We start from the raw sequence: 19,181 nt of genomic DNA on the forward strand, positions 1-19,181 counted from the left end.
TTGGTCCAAATCAGGGTTCCAACACTGAAACATTTACCTGCTTCCTTCTGTGTAGCCCTTCTTTTATGGCAGAGCAATATACAGGCACTCATTTTAAGTCAAAAGTCAATTCTGCCCTTGTGAATCATCCTGGAAATCTCCCCCCAGACTCCAGTAGGTACTTTTTCATTAGGTTTCTTCCAAGATGTATGACGAAGAGGAGAGTATTTCTCACTAACAAATGTAATAATCCTGGAATGTGACATGGTAAATCTACCATTTTTATTTCTAATGTGTGGTCCATGTCCTAACAAAAATATGATACTGTAGGCATAATGACAATGTACATGTTTGGAAGCATAAGTAAAGTTTAAAATGTTACAGAAGTTCAAATACAAAACTTGCCACACCGGAGCTGATACTTTCTTCCCAAAAGCCTGAAGTATCTGGCTATTGATGCCAATCCTCTATAAACATGCACAGAAGATACAGGTTCACCCAAAAGTCAGCAGCATCACAAAAAAAAAATTATAGCCAACATCTGGAGAGGAGTTAGAGAGAAAAAGCCTGTTTGCGTTTTGAAATTTGTTCAGGTTTGTGCTTTGGTTTAGCAGATAAGGGATGAAAATAGTAGCAAACCAGTTTAAGTCTCTCAGTAATAAATGTTGAATTTTTTATAAACCCAAGGGTATTTTGTTCAATTTAAGCCAATATCTTTTTTTTTTAATCATATGCCTGTGTTTTATTTAGTGTCAATCAACCAAGAAGTACATTGCACAGATGGGGAAAAGGAATCAAAACTGTCTCTGACATTCAAATATTGTTCTTTCTTTACTTACATCAATGTTGGGAAGAGGATATTCAATTTGGAAACCCAGTGATCCTTTACAAGTTGCTGGAATGAACACAAGGAAAGAAATGCTGTTTCTGGCAACAAACACATTTTAAAGAGAGTTTAAAGTTCAGCTTCATAGCTAATTCCATAACTTGTTCAAAAGCAGTGCCATGAACATGCACAACAAACAAAAACTGACAAAGGCTTATATAGACAGAACTGATTGGACTCCATGGGTTATAAAAATAGGGCAGGAAGTTGGGGATATATGGAGGATGTCTGGAAGAACTTGGAAATGAAATAAGGAAAGGGTATGATTAAAATGCATACACACACATACACACATACATATGTGTGGATGTATTGATGGATGTATATGAAATTCTAAAATAACGAATTTTTAAAACTCTATGAAGTAGTTTTTCTTGGTCATTTTTTTTTTTCAGAGAGAGAGAACAGAGATTCATTCTATGCATGTTGGTGTCAGTACTGACTTTTAATCCACCATTCTTAACTGGTTTACTCAAGCTTATCTTGACTGAAAAGTCATACTGGAAAATCTGGTTCATAGTCTTAGGTAGAGCTCCCTGGAGTCCAGAAAACCAACCTGTTGCCATTATAAGACTGTGTAGAGCTTTACCAAGATGGAGAAAAAGGGCATCATTGACAATATCTTTCACTTCCCATAGTTGCTCTGGGTCTTGTATTTGTTGTTTTTTCCCCCACTATCAATGCTTTTCAGGACTTGGCACTTCCCTCTGGCCAGGATGTCTAAAGTCTAAAGGGCTATAGCTTAATGAAGTTATAGAACATTCACTGAAGGCATAAAGCACTCTCAGCCGTGAAACAAACACATTTATTTATTTAATACCCACCTTGTTTGGGAACTCATATTTTTATCTTGAATATGTTTGTTGTAGCTGTACTTATAAAGTTTATTTACTTATTTATTTTTTATTTTACATGTCCATCCAGTTTCCTCTCCCTCCCTCTTACCCTCTCTGCATGCACCCTGACCACCCTCCTCCCCTCCCATCCCCCCATCCCAATTCTACATGTAGGGCAATGCCATCTGTTGGGGTCATGTAGATCTGACAGGTCATTTGAAGTAGGGACTAGGACTTATCCCCTTTCTCTAGGTTAAGGCAGTATCCCTCCATGGGAGATGTGTCCGCAAGGTCCTTTTGTGCACCAGGGATACATCCTGGTTCCACTGTCTGAGTTCCTTAGACTGCTCAGTCCTTCTAGCTGAGACCCATGTTCAGGGGGCCTGAGTCAGTGTCATGCTGGATTCCCAGCTATCAGTCTGGGGGGGGGGGCGTTAGCTCCTCCTTGTTCAGGTCAGCTGTCTCTATGTGTTTCTGCAACCTGGACTTGTCCTCTCCGTCTGCATCTGGATTCTAGTTCGACTCAGTGTTTAGGTATGGGTGTTTAAAATAAAAAACTATAACAGAGTTGAGACTAAAAGGGAAAAACTTAACAGACAATAATTAAGATGACCAATATTTGGGAGAGCCAGAGTTCTGAGTGCTGTTGATTAAGAGATTTATTTTAGCAAGAAAATTTGCCCACAGAGAAGTGAAGTCTAAAGAAAGAGAATTTAAGAACTGGATCTATTGTATAAGAAAAGAGCCCAAGAAGGAAATCTATTGATGGAGATTGACTCTCCATCTGTCAGTAAGCCCAAAGTCATTATAAGTCAGTCAATGAGGCCTATGATATGAAGGATAAAAGTTCAATATAGAAAGAGATGCAACAAGATACACTGATATCTGCAAAGACAAAGGAAAATCAATGATGACACTGAAACATGTGTTTCATTGGGCACTTCCAATGGTCATTGTATTAGTGACCTGCAGGTAAAGCTGTCCTCCCAATCACAAAACTACTCCCTTTCCCGGCTTGGGACTCAGAAGCTAAAAGACAATCTACACAAGCCAGGAAGCCAACATGGTCTTCCTTATGTGATGTTCTATAGTATAAACTAGTCAGTAAAAGAATGGAAGAAGGAATGGGAAATAATTAATTTACATATGTGATTAAATTCATGTCAAAATAAAAAAAAAATAGAGCACAGTATACATCAAGGGTTCCACCACCAACTGCTGCTACCACCATTGAAGCATAACCACTGTGACCATCTTGCTAACCAGCTTTAACTACCTGTCCCATTGAATACCCATCACCAAAGTATGTAACAAAAATGTGGTAAACTTCTGACACTCAGCCAGAAAAACATGACCCCCCAATCCCTGCCTCTTAGGAAGTCAAGATACAAGATATTGTTACACAGGACCACTGGAAGTGTGCTGTGGAACCCAGTGCAGCATCCGTTGGGAACACAATCATACTCACAGGAATGTGTGGATATTGTTTATCACTCTAGGCCTTGAGTTGTAGAAGACCCTGCCTCTGAGAAGCATCAATTCCTATTTCACTAGGAGCAACACTGTAACTTGGGGATAGAGGGAGATCAGGGGGGCTCTAGATGGTTAATTCTGACAGAATATTATCTAAACTAACAGAAATCTTTATTGTTTTAAAGGAACACTGACTTAATTTTTCTAAATTATTCAGGTTGTCAGTACCTCGGGCACCTGTGGAGACTGATACAAATGATAATACAAAGGGAGAAACAATATCACCCCAGTAAAGAAGGAAAACTGACTAAAAGCAAAATAATACCTTCTATTTTGTGCTATTGTCAATTTTATTTAGCACTTTAGGCACTTTAGTTGTTTTTTATTATTTTCAATAATTGATTATTGAATTTTTACTTCAAATATTAAGCTATTACATTTTAAACTTTTATCTGACCAGGAGTTTCATAACTACCCCCCTTTTTTTATACCTACAAACCATTTATTTTCTATACTTGTACATTTACCATAGTTTCAACTGTCTCTTGCATCTCCAGCTATATAATTTCCTTCTCATGCATCTTTTTATTAACTTTTTATTTAAAGTAAAAACAAGCTTACTTTGCATACCAATCCCAGTTCCCTCTACCTCCCATCCTCCCTTTACCCCCACCATCTCCCCATCCCAATCCCCATCCACTCCTCAGAGAGGGTGAGGTGTCCCATGGGGGATTATCAAAGTCTATCACATCTTTTGGGACAGAACCAAGGCCCTTCCCCTATGTCTAAGCTGAGAGAGTATCCCTCCATGGGGAATGGGCTCCAAAATGCCTGTTCATGCACTAGGGATAATGACCGGTTCCACTGTCAGTGGCCCAATAAACTACACAAGCTCCTTAGCTGACACCCACATGCAAGGGGCCTGGTTTGGCCTTATGCTGGTTCCCCTGCTGTCATTCTAGAGTTAATGAGCTCCCCCTTGTTCTGGTCAGCTATTTCTGTGGGTTTCTCCAGCATGGTCTTGGCCCCTTTGCTTATCACTCCTCTCTCTCTACAACTGGATTCCAGGAGTTCAGCTCTGTTGTGGATCTCTGCTTCTGCTTCCGATGAAGGCTCAATGATGGCATTGAAGGTACTTATCAATCTCATTATAGGGAAGGGCATTTAGGGTAGCCTCTCCACTATTGTTTAGATTCTTAGTTGGAATCCTTGTGGATTCCTGGGAATTTCCCTAGTGCCAGGTTTCTCATTAAGCCCATAATGGATCCATCTATTAAAGTATCTCTTCACTTGCTCTCCTCTGTTCTTCCCACAACTTAACATTTCTGATCCCTCATATTCTCCTTTCCTTTCCCTTCCCTTATCCCCTCCTCTTACTCCTACATCCCCCCCTCACCCCATGCTCCCAATTTACTTAGGAGATCTTGACCCTTTCCCTTCTTGTGGGTTCATGTCTCCTAGGGTTCTCATTGTTTCCTTGACCCTTCTTTCTACTTAACCTTTCCTTCCTCAATATTATATTTAAATATTAATACCTTGGCTTTTAAAAAATCCTAAAAGTATACTTTCCTCATTCAATATCCCACTATTCAATATCAACTATTTCTGAGACTTGTCAGGACACAAGTGCACTTTACAGGTATCTTTGGCCAAGTCAATGAAATGAGAAAGAATTCACAGTCCTTCTTTTTAAAATGATCAAAAATCATATGGAGGACTCAAAAGCAAATGGATGCCATAAGAAATCAATTCTGGACCTAGACTACAAATAAAATGAATAAAATGATCAGAAGCCTAGAGAACAAATGAAAAATAACCAAACAGAAATTTTGAAAATGAAAGTAAAGGTTTCAAACTCTGATCTTATTCCTTATAGTACTTAAAGTCATACAGAAAGCAAGAAAAGAAAATGCAAAACAGGGATACAGATAAGAAAAGAAGAGCTCAAAGCTTCCCTATTTACAAACAACATGATTTTTACTTTATATGGATACTACCAGAAAACTTTTAAGTCTGATAGGCACTTCCAGCTACACATAAAAATCAGCAACTTTTATACATACCAATAACAAACTTGCTGAGAAAGAAATTGGGAAAATTATCTCATCATAATAGTTCCAAAAATTAACCAGGAATAAACCTAAATAAGAAGGAAAAAAAACTTCTACAAAGAAAAGCTTCAATACCATAAAAAGAAACTAAAAAGGACAACATACATTGAAATAACCTCCTGTGCTCCTGAATTGGCAGAATTAATGTGACAAAGGGGCCACAAGGGGACTTGAGGACTTGACACTCAGTTACAAACTGTTTCTCAATAATTTTACTACAACAGTAACTGTTTCTACTTTTTAAACTGGCTTTCTTGGTAAAACAGGAATAGGTCCTTTGAAGAATGCTAAGAGTTTCAGAATAAAATGCTAGCTGTGTTAAGGTCCTTCTTCAAGGCAATCTAGTATGAGTCCTGCAAGGGACTCTGAATCTGGAAACTGACTCATATTGGGCAATTGAGAGGACATAACTTTATTATGATGATTCAATAAGATTTTGGTTCTAGGGCTTAGAGATATCTACTAGAAATGAAATGTGATTACAGAAGACTGCATAAGTATTTCAGTCTTAGAAATACCATAATGATCAAGGATCTCTTTTTACAGGTCAAAATCTGATGACTGCTTTGCTCCACTGTCCATGAAGAGAAAACATTCATCTCATTTCTGTCAACTAAGTGACACCTTGTGGTCCCTGCAACCCTAAGATCATGCCATCCCTTCCTCTGAATTCATGATTGTCCAATTTGATGTCAGCTTTGCAACTGACAACCTTGATCTTTAAGGACGAAGCACCACAGTCCTCTCCAAGATGCAAAGCTCATTTCTAACATTTCTAACAGCTTCATGTGAGGGAATATTTTCATTTCTTACAACTTTGGGAAGAGGCTATCTTAGCCCTTCTAGGAGATAAAATTCAGTATGACACACACACAAAGTTTACATCACAAATCTACTCTTACATTCAATATCTCTTAGTCATCAGATACTACCTTATTACACTGAACATCCAAGATTTCTGCTTCAGTTATTGTACATCATTTGAGAACCCACTTTCATAAACAAACCAAATAAACTCAGAGGCATTCTAGCTCATATAGCAGAGAATTGGATGGAGAATCTCTGCTTAGTCAATCTACATCAAACATAACTTAAAAGTGTACTTTCCTGACACTGATCCATGTCTATGGTTATACTCCATAATTCTGTCAATAAAAATTGAAACAAATATACACCTATTCTACTATATGCAGGACCATTTCATGTGTTGTGCTTGCTACCTCGCCTGCATAGATAGCTTATGGGTTTTATTTAGTCAAGCTATAAATCTGAAAAATCGCAGGTAAAAATGGATGACAAGAATACATGTAGTTCCTTATGAGGGTTTCCCCTTGGTATGGGCTTCATACCTTGAGATACATGGAGACTAAGCCCAGAGAAAATGAGCAAGCACCTTCTCTGAACCAGTCAACAAAGCTTTAAAAGTCCAATGTCCCAAGCTCTCTCTGAGTCCTTCCACCAGGCCGTAGAGATTGGTTTTATTTTCTACTATGTCCGAGTTTATGTGATACTTTCCACATATGAAACTCTGCAAGGCTGTAAACTTAGTTTGCTTTAAAATACAGATGACTTTAGGACTAGACCTTACAAATGGTTTTCAGAAATCTACTGACCTTGTGAATTCAGTAGAAAAAGTTTATTTGGGGTCAGACAAGGAAGCACTCTAGACCATTCCTTGCATTCTGAGACTTGAAGTCATAATTTCCATACCTTTACTTCCTCTGTGTTTTGAAATAGCTAGAGTTGGGAGGGATTATATGAGCAAGGTTGGAGGTCAAGGTCATGATGGGGAAACTCACCGAGACAGCTGAACAGAACTCATGGGAGCTCACGGACTCTAGAACAAGAGCTAGGGAACCTGCATGGGTCTTAACTAGAATCTCTGCATGTGTGTAACAGTTGTGGAGCTTGGTCTATTTGTGGGGCCCCTACTAGTGGAACCAGAATCTGTTCCTAGCACATGAGCTGGCTTTTTGGGACTCATTCCCTATGATGCAGTGGGGAAGAACTTAGTCCTGCCTCAATTTGATATGCCAGGCTTTGTTGACTCCCCATGAGAGGCCTTACCTTTTCTGAGGAGTAGGTGGAGAGGTGAAAAGAAGGCAGGCAAGGGAACGGGTCAGGGAGGGAGGAAGACTGCTTGGTTGTAAAAAAAAAAATTCTTAAATAGTTAAAAAATGGATTACACCTTGTGTTATAAAAGGGGTTAAGATTTTCCAATGGTAGCAAGAATTTTGCCATCCAAATTATTGTTTTTTTTCATGAACACTTATTATAATTATCTATAGATGGGCATTAGACTGTGATATATGCCAGGATCTGTAAATTGCCAGTGTATCATTTACTGATGCTTCTAAATTTCATAAGATCATAAACTAACTTCAAGATTATCCAAACACAGAGGTTCCATGATCCAAGAAAAAAAAAATACTTTTGGTTCCATTGTGTGAAAATTAAAGTGTCAAAACATCCTGCTTCGGTTTTTAATTTGTTTGAGATCCCTTCTATAACTGGGAAGATAAAGGGCTAATGGATTCAAAGCATAAACTTTAAAATTCAAAAGTACATACACAAAACACATTCGTAGAGCCTACCAAATCCTATCCAACTAAACAAAAATATAAAATGTCTTCAAAAGCCTTCATTGTCCTCTATATTTATGTTTTAACACTAGAAAATCCAAGAAACTAACAATGCTCTTAATATATTAAATGATAGTGTTAATAATTAGGCTGGTTGCCTAGAATAAATCCTAGAAAGAAGATGAAAAATGGCTACATCAAGTATATTAGGAAAAAAATTCACAAGGGTAATGCATTTGATTAACCAGAGCATATGGTCTTGAAGTCAATTAATACAAGCCCTGTGGTATAATACTCGCCTAGACATATGTAGCAAAACATCTTTGTTCACAATGTCCTGATACAGTAAGATGCATTTGCAGCAGACAACTGCTGTGAGCTTGAGAAAGACAGTGATTGGGATCTTTGTGCTCATTCATTCAGTGGAAGGAGGTCTCCACATTCCTTTTTCTCAAGCTTTTTGGGACAATTTGTTGTGGAGGAAGACAACCGAAAAGTAATCCTATCTGAGATTGCTCTTAAGTTGATTAGCTGACAATGATTTGATAGTCATAAAGCATTAAAAGCTAAGCAAAGGTCCTAAACACCTCTACATTTAACAACAATATTCAAATTATTTAAATTGAAAAGAGAGCTGAATCTGTCACTGTATCTCAGAGATGCCTTCCTTAATATCACTGATACTATTAAGCACCCAACTTGCCTCTGGAAGTACGCTTTACTGAACAACAAGCAATGATGGCAGGCCCTGCAAAGTGTATTCTTTCTAAGTATAAATCAGTGAAATAGTGGCAATGTACACACTGTGGCTTGGTTCCTTAGTATTGCTATCTTTAAATGCATTGTATTTTCTAACAAATGAATGTCTAATTGAGTCAGTTACGTCTGGTAAGTCAATTCCTTTCCACAAGGTATGAATCCTATGTGCCTGTGTACATACAGACATGAATAATAATAATAATAATAATAATAACAAAAACAATAATAGTTTCAAAAGACCCACCATAATAGTGGATTCTAAAAGGTATCTCAATATCTGATTGAGCCTTTGGGTCCATCTATCTTTTCAAATATTAACTTTCACTAAACTCCCTCACTCTTCAGACCCACATTTTAAGACTTTGGGGTTAATATAGTGTAAGATGAACTCCCTCACTCTTCAGACTCACATTTTAAAACTTTGGGGTTAATATAGTGCAAGATCACATTACAAAGTCAATAGTAAAGACTGAAACTTTTGTTCCACCCAGTCCCACAGCCATTTAGTCCCAAATAAACACACAGAGGTTTATATTAATTATAAACAATTTGACCTATTGCTCAAGTTTCTTTTTGGCTAGCTTTCTCTTAATTACTAGCACATGTCTATTAATCTGTGTATTAAACTGTGTATCTCCATGTGGTCTTGGCTTACTGGTGACACCCAGAGCTTTTGCTTCCTTGGCAGCTACATGGCATCTCCCTGACTCTGCCAACTCCCTTTCTCTATCCCTGTTTGGATTTTCCCACCTTGGCTAAACCCTGTCTGCCAATTGGCTGAAACAAATTTATTAATCAACCAATAAGAGAAACATACAGCATACAGAAGGACATTTCCCACCACCAAATCACTGACTTCTCTCCTCTTTTAGTGACTTTATACCTTCTTACCAAGTGTGATAGTTTGAATGAAAGCAACCCCCAAAGACTAATGCGTTTAAATGTTTGGCTCCCAGTTAGTGAACAGTTTAGGAATGGTTAGGAGGTGTGGCCTTTTGGAAAAATGTGTAACTAGAGGTGGGTTTTGAGATTTCAAAAGCCCAGACCAGAGGTCAGTTGGGATCTCTCTGCCTGCTGCTTGTGGATCAGATGTGAACACTCAGCTACTGCTGGAGAATAATGCCTGTCTGCTGCCTTACTCCCTGCCATGATGATCATGAACTAACATTCTGAAACTGTAAATAAAGCCTCAATCAAATGCTTTCTTTTGTAAATTACCTTGGCCATATTGTCTCTTCACAGCAAGAACAGTGACTGAGACACCAAGGGAAAGTTCTACTTCACTTGCATAAGGTCCTCAGTCTTGTTATGTCCAACAATAACATGGAGGAATTGATATTCATGTAGACATTTTATAAATTCATCATTATGGATGAGGTCAACAAAGATCTTTGTTTAATAAACTGTTATAAATAGATGGAGCTTGGAGAAGATTGGGAATCCCCGCAGATAGAAATGCCCATCACCTGCCACATCCTACAAATAGTGAAAAAGAAACATGAATCAGCAAGGCACCTGTGGTTTTAAATACTTTCAGTCTCTTGCACTCAGGAGTGGGTGCTTATCTAGTTAATGTTGAAATACAAAATGCAAATGAACAAGTGATGATATCATGAATGTATGACTTCATAGAGTCCTGCAGCTGAATAAAAACTCTACAGAGAACATTACAACAATCTCTCTCCACTGTATTTTAAACCATCACAACTATGTTAATGGCAAAGGCTCAGGACAGATAGTTCACATGCCTGGTGGATTATATAAGCAGCTTACTTAAGACAGCATCTAAAACAGGACATGTAACCTGTTCATAACAGAGTGTAAATATATCCAGGTAGTGTTAATCCTCTTGCTGCCCAAGATATCTATCAATATTTTGGTCTACAATTTTGCTACTGCTGTAACTTCTGCTCTCTCCCCTCTTCAGAAAATACACAAAGTGTGAGCTACAGAGAACTTTTTAAATGAACATTCCATTATACTGTTTATTTTATTTTATTTTTCTATTTTATATATAGATTCCAGTTCCCTTTCTCTCCCTCACTTCTCCCCTCCCTCCCTCTTTACCTCTTTCCCCCGTCACATGCACCCCAAACACCATCCCCTCCCCACTCCACATGTAGGGTAATGCCATCCAGGATGGGTCATCTAAATCTGTCAAGTCATTTGAAGTATAGACTAGGACTTCACTCCTGTCTCTAGGTAAAGGGAGTATCTCTCCATGGGGGGATGTGCCCACAAGGTCCTTTTGTACACCAGGAATACATCCTGGTTCCACTGTCTGAGGTCCTTTAGGCTGATCAGGCCTTCTAGCTGAGACCCATGTTCAGGGGGACTGAGTTAATCCCATGCTAGATTAACTCAGCTATCAGTCTGGGGGGCCTGTTAGATCCTCCTTGTTCAAGTCAGCTGTCTCTATGTGTTTCTGCAACCTGGTCTTGTCCCCCCACCCTCTCTCTCTCTCTCTCTCTCTCTCTGCATCTGGATTCTAGTTCAACTCAGTGTTTAGTTGTGTGTGTTTGCTTCTGTTTCCAACAGGTACTAGATGAAGGCTCCATGATGGTGTAAAAATTAGTTGTTGATCTCATTATCAGGGTGGGACATTTATGGTAGCCTTTCCACGGATGCTCAAATTGATAGTTGGAGTCAGTCGTGTAGGTATCTAGACATTTCTTTAGGTTCAGTTTACTCTTCAAACCAATAATGGTTCCCGCTTTTATGTTCTCTCTCTTTCTCTCTTTTCTCTGTCTTCTATTCCTCCCATGACTCAATCTTCCTAGTCCCACATGCTTTCCTCTCCTCCCCTTCTCTTTCTCCTAGTTCCATCTACCCTCATTGCTCCCCCAAATCCCATGTGCTCTGGAAAACTTGTTCCTCCCCCCTTCTGTGTGGGACCATACAGGAATCTCTTAGAATCCTCCTTGAATCCTAGTTCCTCTGGCGGTGTGAATTATAGGCTGATGATCATTTGCTCTAGGTCTAAAATCCATATATGAGCAAGTACATATCATGTTCCTCTTTTTGTGACTGGGTAACCTCATTCAGGATGGTTTCTTTAAGTGCCTTTCACTTGCGTGTGAATTTCAAGATGCCATTGTTTTTTGTTTTTCCCACAGAGTATTTTCCATTGTGTAGATGTGCCATATCTTCTTTATCTACTCTTCAGTTGAGAGGCATCTAGGTTGCTTCCATATTCTTGCTAATAAAAATAATGCTGCTATGAACATAGTTGAGCACATGTCTTTGTTGCATGGATGTGGATCATTTGGGTATATGCCTAAGAGGAGGATTTCCGGGTCCTGTGGTAAACTAATTCCCATTTTCCTTAGGAACTGCTATACAAATGGTTGTACAAGTTTGCACTCCCACCAGCAGCTGGACAGAGTGGGGAGGCAACAATCCTGCCACCTTCAGGGTACTTCCTGGAGCTGCTCTGAGCACACTAGACCTGCCTATACACAGGGGACCACCAGTAACTTCCACCTGCCTGGTCTCTGACCCCTACCATCAGTCCTTAGACTTCTCAGTCCTTCTGGCTGAGACCCATATTCAAGGGGACCTGAGTCAGTCCCATGTTGGCTTCCCAGCTATCAGTCTGGTGGCCCGTTAGCTCATCCTTGCTCAGGTAAGCTGTCTCTATGTGCTTCTGCCGCCTGGTCTTGTCCTCTCCATCTGCCTCTGAGTTCTACTTCAACTCAGTGTTTATGTATGGGTGTTTGCTCCTGTTTCCAACAGGCATTAGTTTGGGGCTGCATGGAGAAGTTAGTTGTTGATCTCACTCTCCGGGAAGGGCATTTATGGTAGCCTTTCCACAGAAGCTCAAATTGTTATTTGAGCAGTCTTGTAATTCTCTAGACCTTTCTTTGTGTTTGATTTTATCTTCAAACCAATACTGGCTCCCTCTTTTATGTTCTTTCTCTCTCTGTGTCTCTCTCTCTCTCTTTCCTGTCTTCTATTCCTAACTAGGCTCAATCTTCCTGGTCACACATGTTTTCCTTTCCTCCCCATTTTCTCCTATTTCTCTCTCCATTCGCTGCCCCCCCCCACTTCCCCTGAGCTCTGGGGGGATTTGTCCCTTCCCAGTTCTGTGAGGGACTTTATATGAATCTCTTAGAATACACCTTGTATCCTAGTTCCTCTGGTGATGTGAATTATAGTCTGGTGATCCTTTCCTCTAGGTCTAAAATCCAAATATGAGTGAGTACATACTGTGTTCCTCCTTTTGTGACTGGGTTACCTCATTCAGGATGGTTTCTTCAAGTAACATCCACTTGCCTGCGAATTTCAAGATACCATTATTTTTTTCTGCAGAAAAGTATTCCATTGTGTAGATGTGCCACATCTTCATTAACAATTCTTCAATTGAGGGGCATCTAGGTTGCTTCCAGGTTCTTGCTATTACAAATAGTGCTGCTATGAACATAGTTGAACAGCTGTCTTTGTTGCATGGATGTGAATCCTTTGGGTATATGCCTAAGAGGGGGATTGACAGTCCTGTGGTAAACTAATTCCCATTTTCCTGAGGAACCGCCATACTGATCTACAAAATGGCTGTATGAGTTTGCACTCCCACCAGCAGTGGAGGAGTGTTCCCCTTTCTCCACATCCTCTCCAACATGAGTCATCATTGGTGTTTCTAATTTTAGCCATTCTGGCAGGAGTAAGATGGTATCTCAAAGTTGTTTTGATTTGCATTTACCTGATAGCTAAGGATGTCGAACATTTTCTTTAGTGTCTTTCAGCCTTTTTGATTTCCTCTATTGAGAATTCTTTCTTCAGTTCTGTACCCCATTTTTAATAGGGTTATTTGGTGTTTTGTTGACTACTTTCTTGAGTTCTTTGTATATTTTGGAGATCAGCCCTTTGTCGGATATAGGATTGGTGAAAATCTTTTCCCAGTCTGTGGGCTGCCGTTTGGTCTTGTCCACTGTGTCCTTTGCCTTACAGAAGCTTCTAAGTTTGAAGAGGTCCCATTTATTAATTGTTTCTCTCAGTGTCTGTGCCCCTGGAGTTATGTTCAAGAAGCGGTCTCCTATACCAATTTGTTCAAGGGTACCTCCTACTTTCTCTTCTAAGAGGTTCAATGTGACTGGATTGATTTTGAGGTCTTTGATCCATTTGGACTTGAGTTTTGTGCATGGCGACAGACATGGGTCTATCTGCAGTCTTCTACACACCCTCATCCAATTATGCCAGCACCATTTGTTGAAGATGCTGTCTTTGCCCCACTGTATAATTTTAGCTGTTTTGTCGAAAATCAGGTGTTCATAGGTGTGTGGGTTAATATCAGGATTTTCAATTCGATTCCATTGGTCTACCTGTCTATTTTTATGCCAATACCAGGCTATTTTCAGAACTATAGCTCTGTAGTAGAGCTTAAAGTCAGGAATGGTGATGCCTCCTGATCAAACCAGACCACCAGAAACAGAGTACTACGTGATTCTACATTCAAAACAGCTGGACAAAGCAGCCTTACAGACTATAGCCAGGATTTCTGAATCTTCTTTGAATCCCCCATGATAGCGCCCCTTACCAGCAGGAAGTAGTTTGGAAAGAACAACACCCAAATTCCCAAATATTATCTATAAATGTTTGTTTTCTTTTAAATGGACTTGGTTATATAAAATAAAAAAAATTATCATCATAAAAATGAGAGAGGCCCTCAAAGACGATGTGAGAAAATCCCTTAAAGAAAGTACAGAAAGCCAAGAAAAAAAATAAATAAACAGGTAAAGGAAACAGTTCAAGTCCTGAAAACTGAAATAGAGACAATAAAGAAAATATTTCAAAAAAAAAAAAAAAAACTGAAGGAATGATGGAAATAGAAAACTGGGCAAACGATTATCAAAACCAATAGAATATAAGAGATGGAAGAGAGACTCTCAGGCAGGAAGATAAACTAGAGGAAAAAGATTCATTGACAAAAGAAAATCATGAATACAACAAACCCTTAACACAAAACATCCAAGAAATGTGGGAACACCATAAAAAAAAGCCAAACCTAAGAATAATAGGCATAGAGGAAGACGAAGAAACCCAGCTCAAAGGTGCAACAAAACATATTCAACAAAATCATTGAGTAAAACTTTCCCAATCTGAAAAAGGACATGGCCCTGAAAGTAAAAGAAGCATACATCAAATAGACTGGACCAAAGAAAAAAAACCTCTCAACATATAATAATCAAAACACCTAACATACAGAATAAAGAAAGAATATTAAGAGCAGCGAAGGAAAAAGAACAGGTAACATATAAAGGCAGAACTATCAAAATTATACCTGACTTCTCCATGGAAATTCTCAAGGTCTGAAGGTCCTGCATAGATGTCCTACAAGTACTAAGAGTCCACGGATGCCAGCCCAGGCAACTATACCCAGCAAAACTCTCAATCACTATAGACAGAGCAAAAAAAAAAGATATTTAATGACAGAGCCAGATTTTCATAATACGTATGTACAAATCCAGCCCTACAGAAAGTTCTGGAAGGAAAATCCCAACCCAAGGAAGTTAACTACGCTCACAAACACATAGGCAACAGATAATCCCACTTTACCAGAACCCAAGGGTAAAGCAGGACAAATATATTCACAATACCACTGCCAACAACAAATCTAAAACAAACAAGCATTACCAATCAATGGTCTTTACTCTCCCTCAATATTAATGGTCTTAACTCGCCTATAAAAAGACACAGGATAACAGAATGGACACAAAGACAGAATCCATCCTTCTGGTACATAAAAGAAATATATCTAGCTTCAAAGATAGACATTACCTCAGGGTAAAGGGCTGGGAAAAGATCTTCCAATCAAATGGACACAAGAAGCAAGCAGGTTTGGCTATCCTATTATCTAACAAGTTAGACTTCAAACCAAAATTAATCAAAAGAGATGAAGATGGTCATTTCGTATTCATCCCAGGAGAAATCCACCAACAAAAAGTCTCAGTTCTGAACATCTATGCCCCAATACAAAGGCACCGACATTTGTAAAAGAAACGCTACTAAAACTCAAACCTCACATAAAACCTCACACACTTATAGTGGGAGACTTCAACAGGCACATCTCACCACTAGACAGGATTACCAGTCAGAAACTTAACAAAAACACAAAAGAACTTACAGAAGTTATGTCTCAATTGGGTTTAACAGACATCTATAGAACTTTCCATCCAAACACAAAAGAATATACCTTCTTCTCCGCTCCACATGGAACCTTCTCTAAAATCGACCACATACTAGGCGGCATAACAAAACTAAATAGATACAAAAAAAAAAAAATGGAATAGTCCCGTGTATCAGACCACCATAATTTAAAATTGGAATTCAACAACAGAAACCCTACAAACTCATGGAAACTGAACAATGTGCAATTGCTTCATACCTGGGTCAAAGAAGAAATAAAGAAAGAAATTAAGGACTTCCTAAAATTCAACGAGAATGAGGACACAACATACCCAAACTTATGGGATACCTTGAGAGCAGTGTTACGAGGGAAGTTCATTGCACTAAGTGTCCACATGAAGAAAACAGAGGATAGTCACATTAGAGATTAACAGCACACTGAAAGCCTTAGAACAAAAAGAAGCAAACTTACCCCAGAGGAGTAGACACCAGGAAATAATCAATTTGAGAGCTGTAATCAAGAAAATAGAAACCAGGAAAACAATACAAAAAAATCAATGCAACAAAGAGTTGGTTTTTCAAGAAAATCAACAAGATAGACAAACCTTTATCCAAACTAACAAAAAAGCAGAGAGAGACCATGCAAATTAACAAAATCAGAAACGAAAAGGGGGACATAACAATGGACAGAGAGGAAATCCAGACAATTTTCAGGTCAGACTTTGAAAACCTGTACTCCACAGACTTTGAAAATTCAAAGGAAATGGACAAAATTTCTGGATAACTATCACTTACCAAAATTAAATCAAGAACAGACAAACAACTTGAATAGACCAATAACCTGCAACGAAATAGAAGCAGTCATTGAAAGCCTCCCAACCAAAAAAAGCCCAGGGCCAGATGGCTTCAGTGCAGAATTCTACCAGACATTCAAGGAAGAGTTAATACCAATACTCCTCAAATTGGTCCACACAATAGAATCAGAAGGTTCATTACCAAACTCTTTTTACAAGGCTACAATCACCTTGGAACCCAAGCCACACAAAGACATTATACTGTTTAGAGCATATCATTCTACTACTTACAGTGGGGTATCAATATGGCTGCCTATGACAGCTTTCAAATACAAGAGTGACAGGGATATGCACTATTTAGTAATATGAGGAATGTCTTAATCTCTATAAGTGAATCAAATGTATAGCTCCCTATTGCCTCAAGACCCAACAGAATACCATACTATCACTGACTTCATGTCTTGCCGGAAATCCTCATGCATACTACCCCAAATGTTCTCTGCTCCTCAAAGACAATAGTCAGAGTCCCACTTCTTGACCATTGCACTAGCTGTTCCATTTGCTCTGGAGATACTTACTTACTTTTCTTATGACAAAATAAACAAACCAACAAAGGTTCAGCTTAAGAAACAAAAGGTCTGCTTTGACTCGAGGATGAATTGCTATAGTCTATCATGAGGGAGAAGAATGGGAGCATAATTATGAGTAAATAGTTATATTGACTCTGTTTTCAGGAAACAGAAAGATATAAATTCTGGCATTCAGCTCACTTTCTCCTTTTGACTCAGTCAGCAACCCACCCATGGAATGATACCACTCAGATGTATAGTGGGTCTTCCCATACCATTGAAATATCTCTAGAAACACCAGTAAAGACATTATCAAGAGTCTTGTCTCTTGAACCACTACAGGCTTGTCAGCTGGTGAAGCCATCTAATTAACTTCCTTTACTATAAATCTTGTGTTTCAGTCAGTGTCCACCCTACATTTTATTCCTGCCCTTCCTCATTGCATATTTTTTTTTATTTTGCTCCAGGAGTGCAGACCTCTTTTCATTCAGGGTTGAGTCCCCAGTACAGATCAGATCATGTAGCCAAAGCTGAGATTTATTAAAAGAACAGATGACTTCAGCAAACAAAGGAACCCCTCTTAGAGAGTTTTGAGTATTTATGACAGGATAATGAGACATCAGTTGTGACCAAAGCATTAAGTGAATTCAAGCCAAAAGTTGCTTCCTGAAACAACTCAGATAAGATGTTGTGGTTTATAGCAAAACAGTGATTGATGGGAGATGTCATTCTGTATATGTTTCTCATACTGGTTAATAATAAAGCACTGTTGGCCAATAGGAAAGGAAGATAGGAGGGACTAGGAGACAAGGAGGAAATAGGAAGTAGGAAGGAGGAGTCAAGATGGAGAGTCTGAAGAAAGCAGTATGCCGCCGGCTCCCCGGTAAGAGAAATACATAGATCAGCAGAAATGGGTTAATAATTAAGGCAGAGCTAGCCGATAAGAAACAAGTAACCGGGCCAACAGTATTGTATCAAATACAGAGTCTCAGTGTGTTATTTGGGGCTGGCTTGGTGGCGGAACAAGAGCAGGTGGCGGGCAGGAAACCGTACACGTTACAAATGGCGCCCAGCGGCCATCGCTGGATCGCAGCCGCCAAAATGAAGTTCAATCCCTTCGTGACTTCTGACCGAAGCAAGAACCGCAAACGGCATTTCAATGCACCTTCTCACATTCGGAGGAAGATCATGTCTTCCCCTCTTTCCAAAGAGCTGAGACAGAAGTACAATGTTCGGTCTATGCCCATTCGAAAGGATGATGAAGTTCAGGTTGTCCGAGGACACTACAAAGGTCAGCAGATTGGCAAAGTGGTCCAGGTGTACAGGAAGAAATATGTCATCTACATTGAACGAGTACAGCGAGAAAAGGCTAATGGCACAACTGTCCATGTGGGCATCCACCCCAGCAAGGTGGTTATCACCAGGCTAAAGCTGGACAAAGACCGCAAGAAGATCCTGGAAAGGAAAGCCAAGTCTCGGCAAGTAGGAAAGGAGAAGGGCAAATACAAGGAAGAAACGATTGAGAAGATGCAGGAGTAGGGGCGTCTCATACACAGATTTCATTAAAGACTGTTTAAGTAAAAAAAAAAAAAAAAAAAAAAAAAAAAAAAATGGACTAAATAGTGTTAACTGTGATTCTTATTTGATAACTGTTATGTGATATATTTTGCTATGTTAAGGTTAAAACCCTTCTTTTTATTTAGACAGAAAAGAGGAGATGATGGGAGATGTCATTCTGTATATGTTTCTCATACTGGTTAATAATAAAGCACTGTTGGCCAATAGGAAAGGAAGATAGGAGGGACTAGGAGACAAGGAGGAAATAGGAAGTAGGAAGGAGGAGTCAAGATGGAGAGTCTGAAGAAAGCAGTATGCCGCCGGCTCCCCGGTAAGAGAAATACATAGATCAGCAGAAATGGGTTAATAATTAAGGCAGAGCTAGCCGATAAGAAACAAGTAACCGGGCCAACAGTATTGTATCAAATACAGAGTCTCAGTGTGTTATTTGGGGCTGGCTTGGTGGCGGAACAAGAGCAGGTGGCGGGCAGGAAACCGTACACGTTACAGATG

The 19,181-nt window shown here is 39.2% G+C and overlaps 1 protein-coding gene across 1 annotated transcript; it reads left to right on the forward strand.

The window, feature by feature from the left end:
• Positions 1-18,185: 18,185 nt before the first annotated feature.
• On the forward strand, positions 18,186-18,705 carry LOC127214186 (60S ribosomal protein L26). The gene has a single exon (XM_051174592.1). It carries the CDS (start codon positions 18,213-18,215, stop codon positions 18,648-18,650), a length of 438 nt encoding a protein of 145 aa, XP_051030549.1. The 5' UTR covers positions 18,186-18,212; the 3' UTR covers positions 18,651-18,705.
• Positions 18,706-19,181: the final 476 nt, after the last annotated feature.

This window comes from Phodopus roborovskii, unplaced genomic scaffold, assembly GCF_943737965.1.
Source record: "Phodopus roborovskii unplaced genomic scaffold, PHOROB, whole genome shotgun sequence".
In the NCBI taxonomy this organism is placed as follows: domain Eukaryota; kingdom Metazoa; phylum Chordata; class Mammalia; order Rodentia; family Cricetidae; genus Phodopus; species Phodopus roborovskii.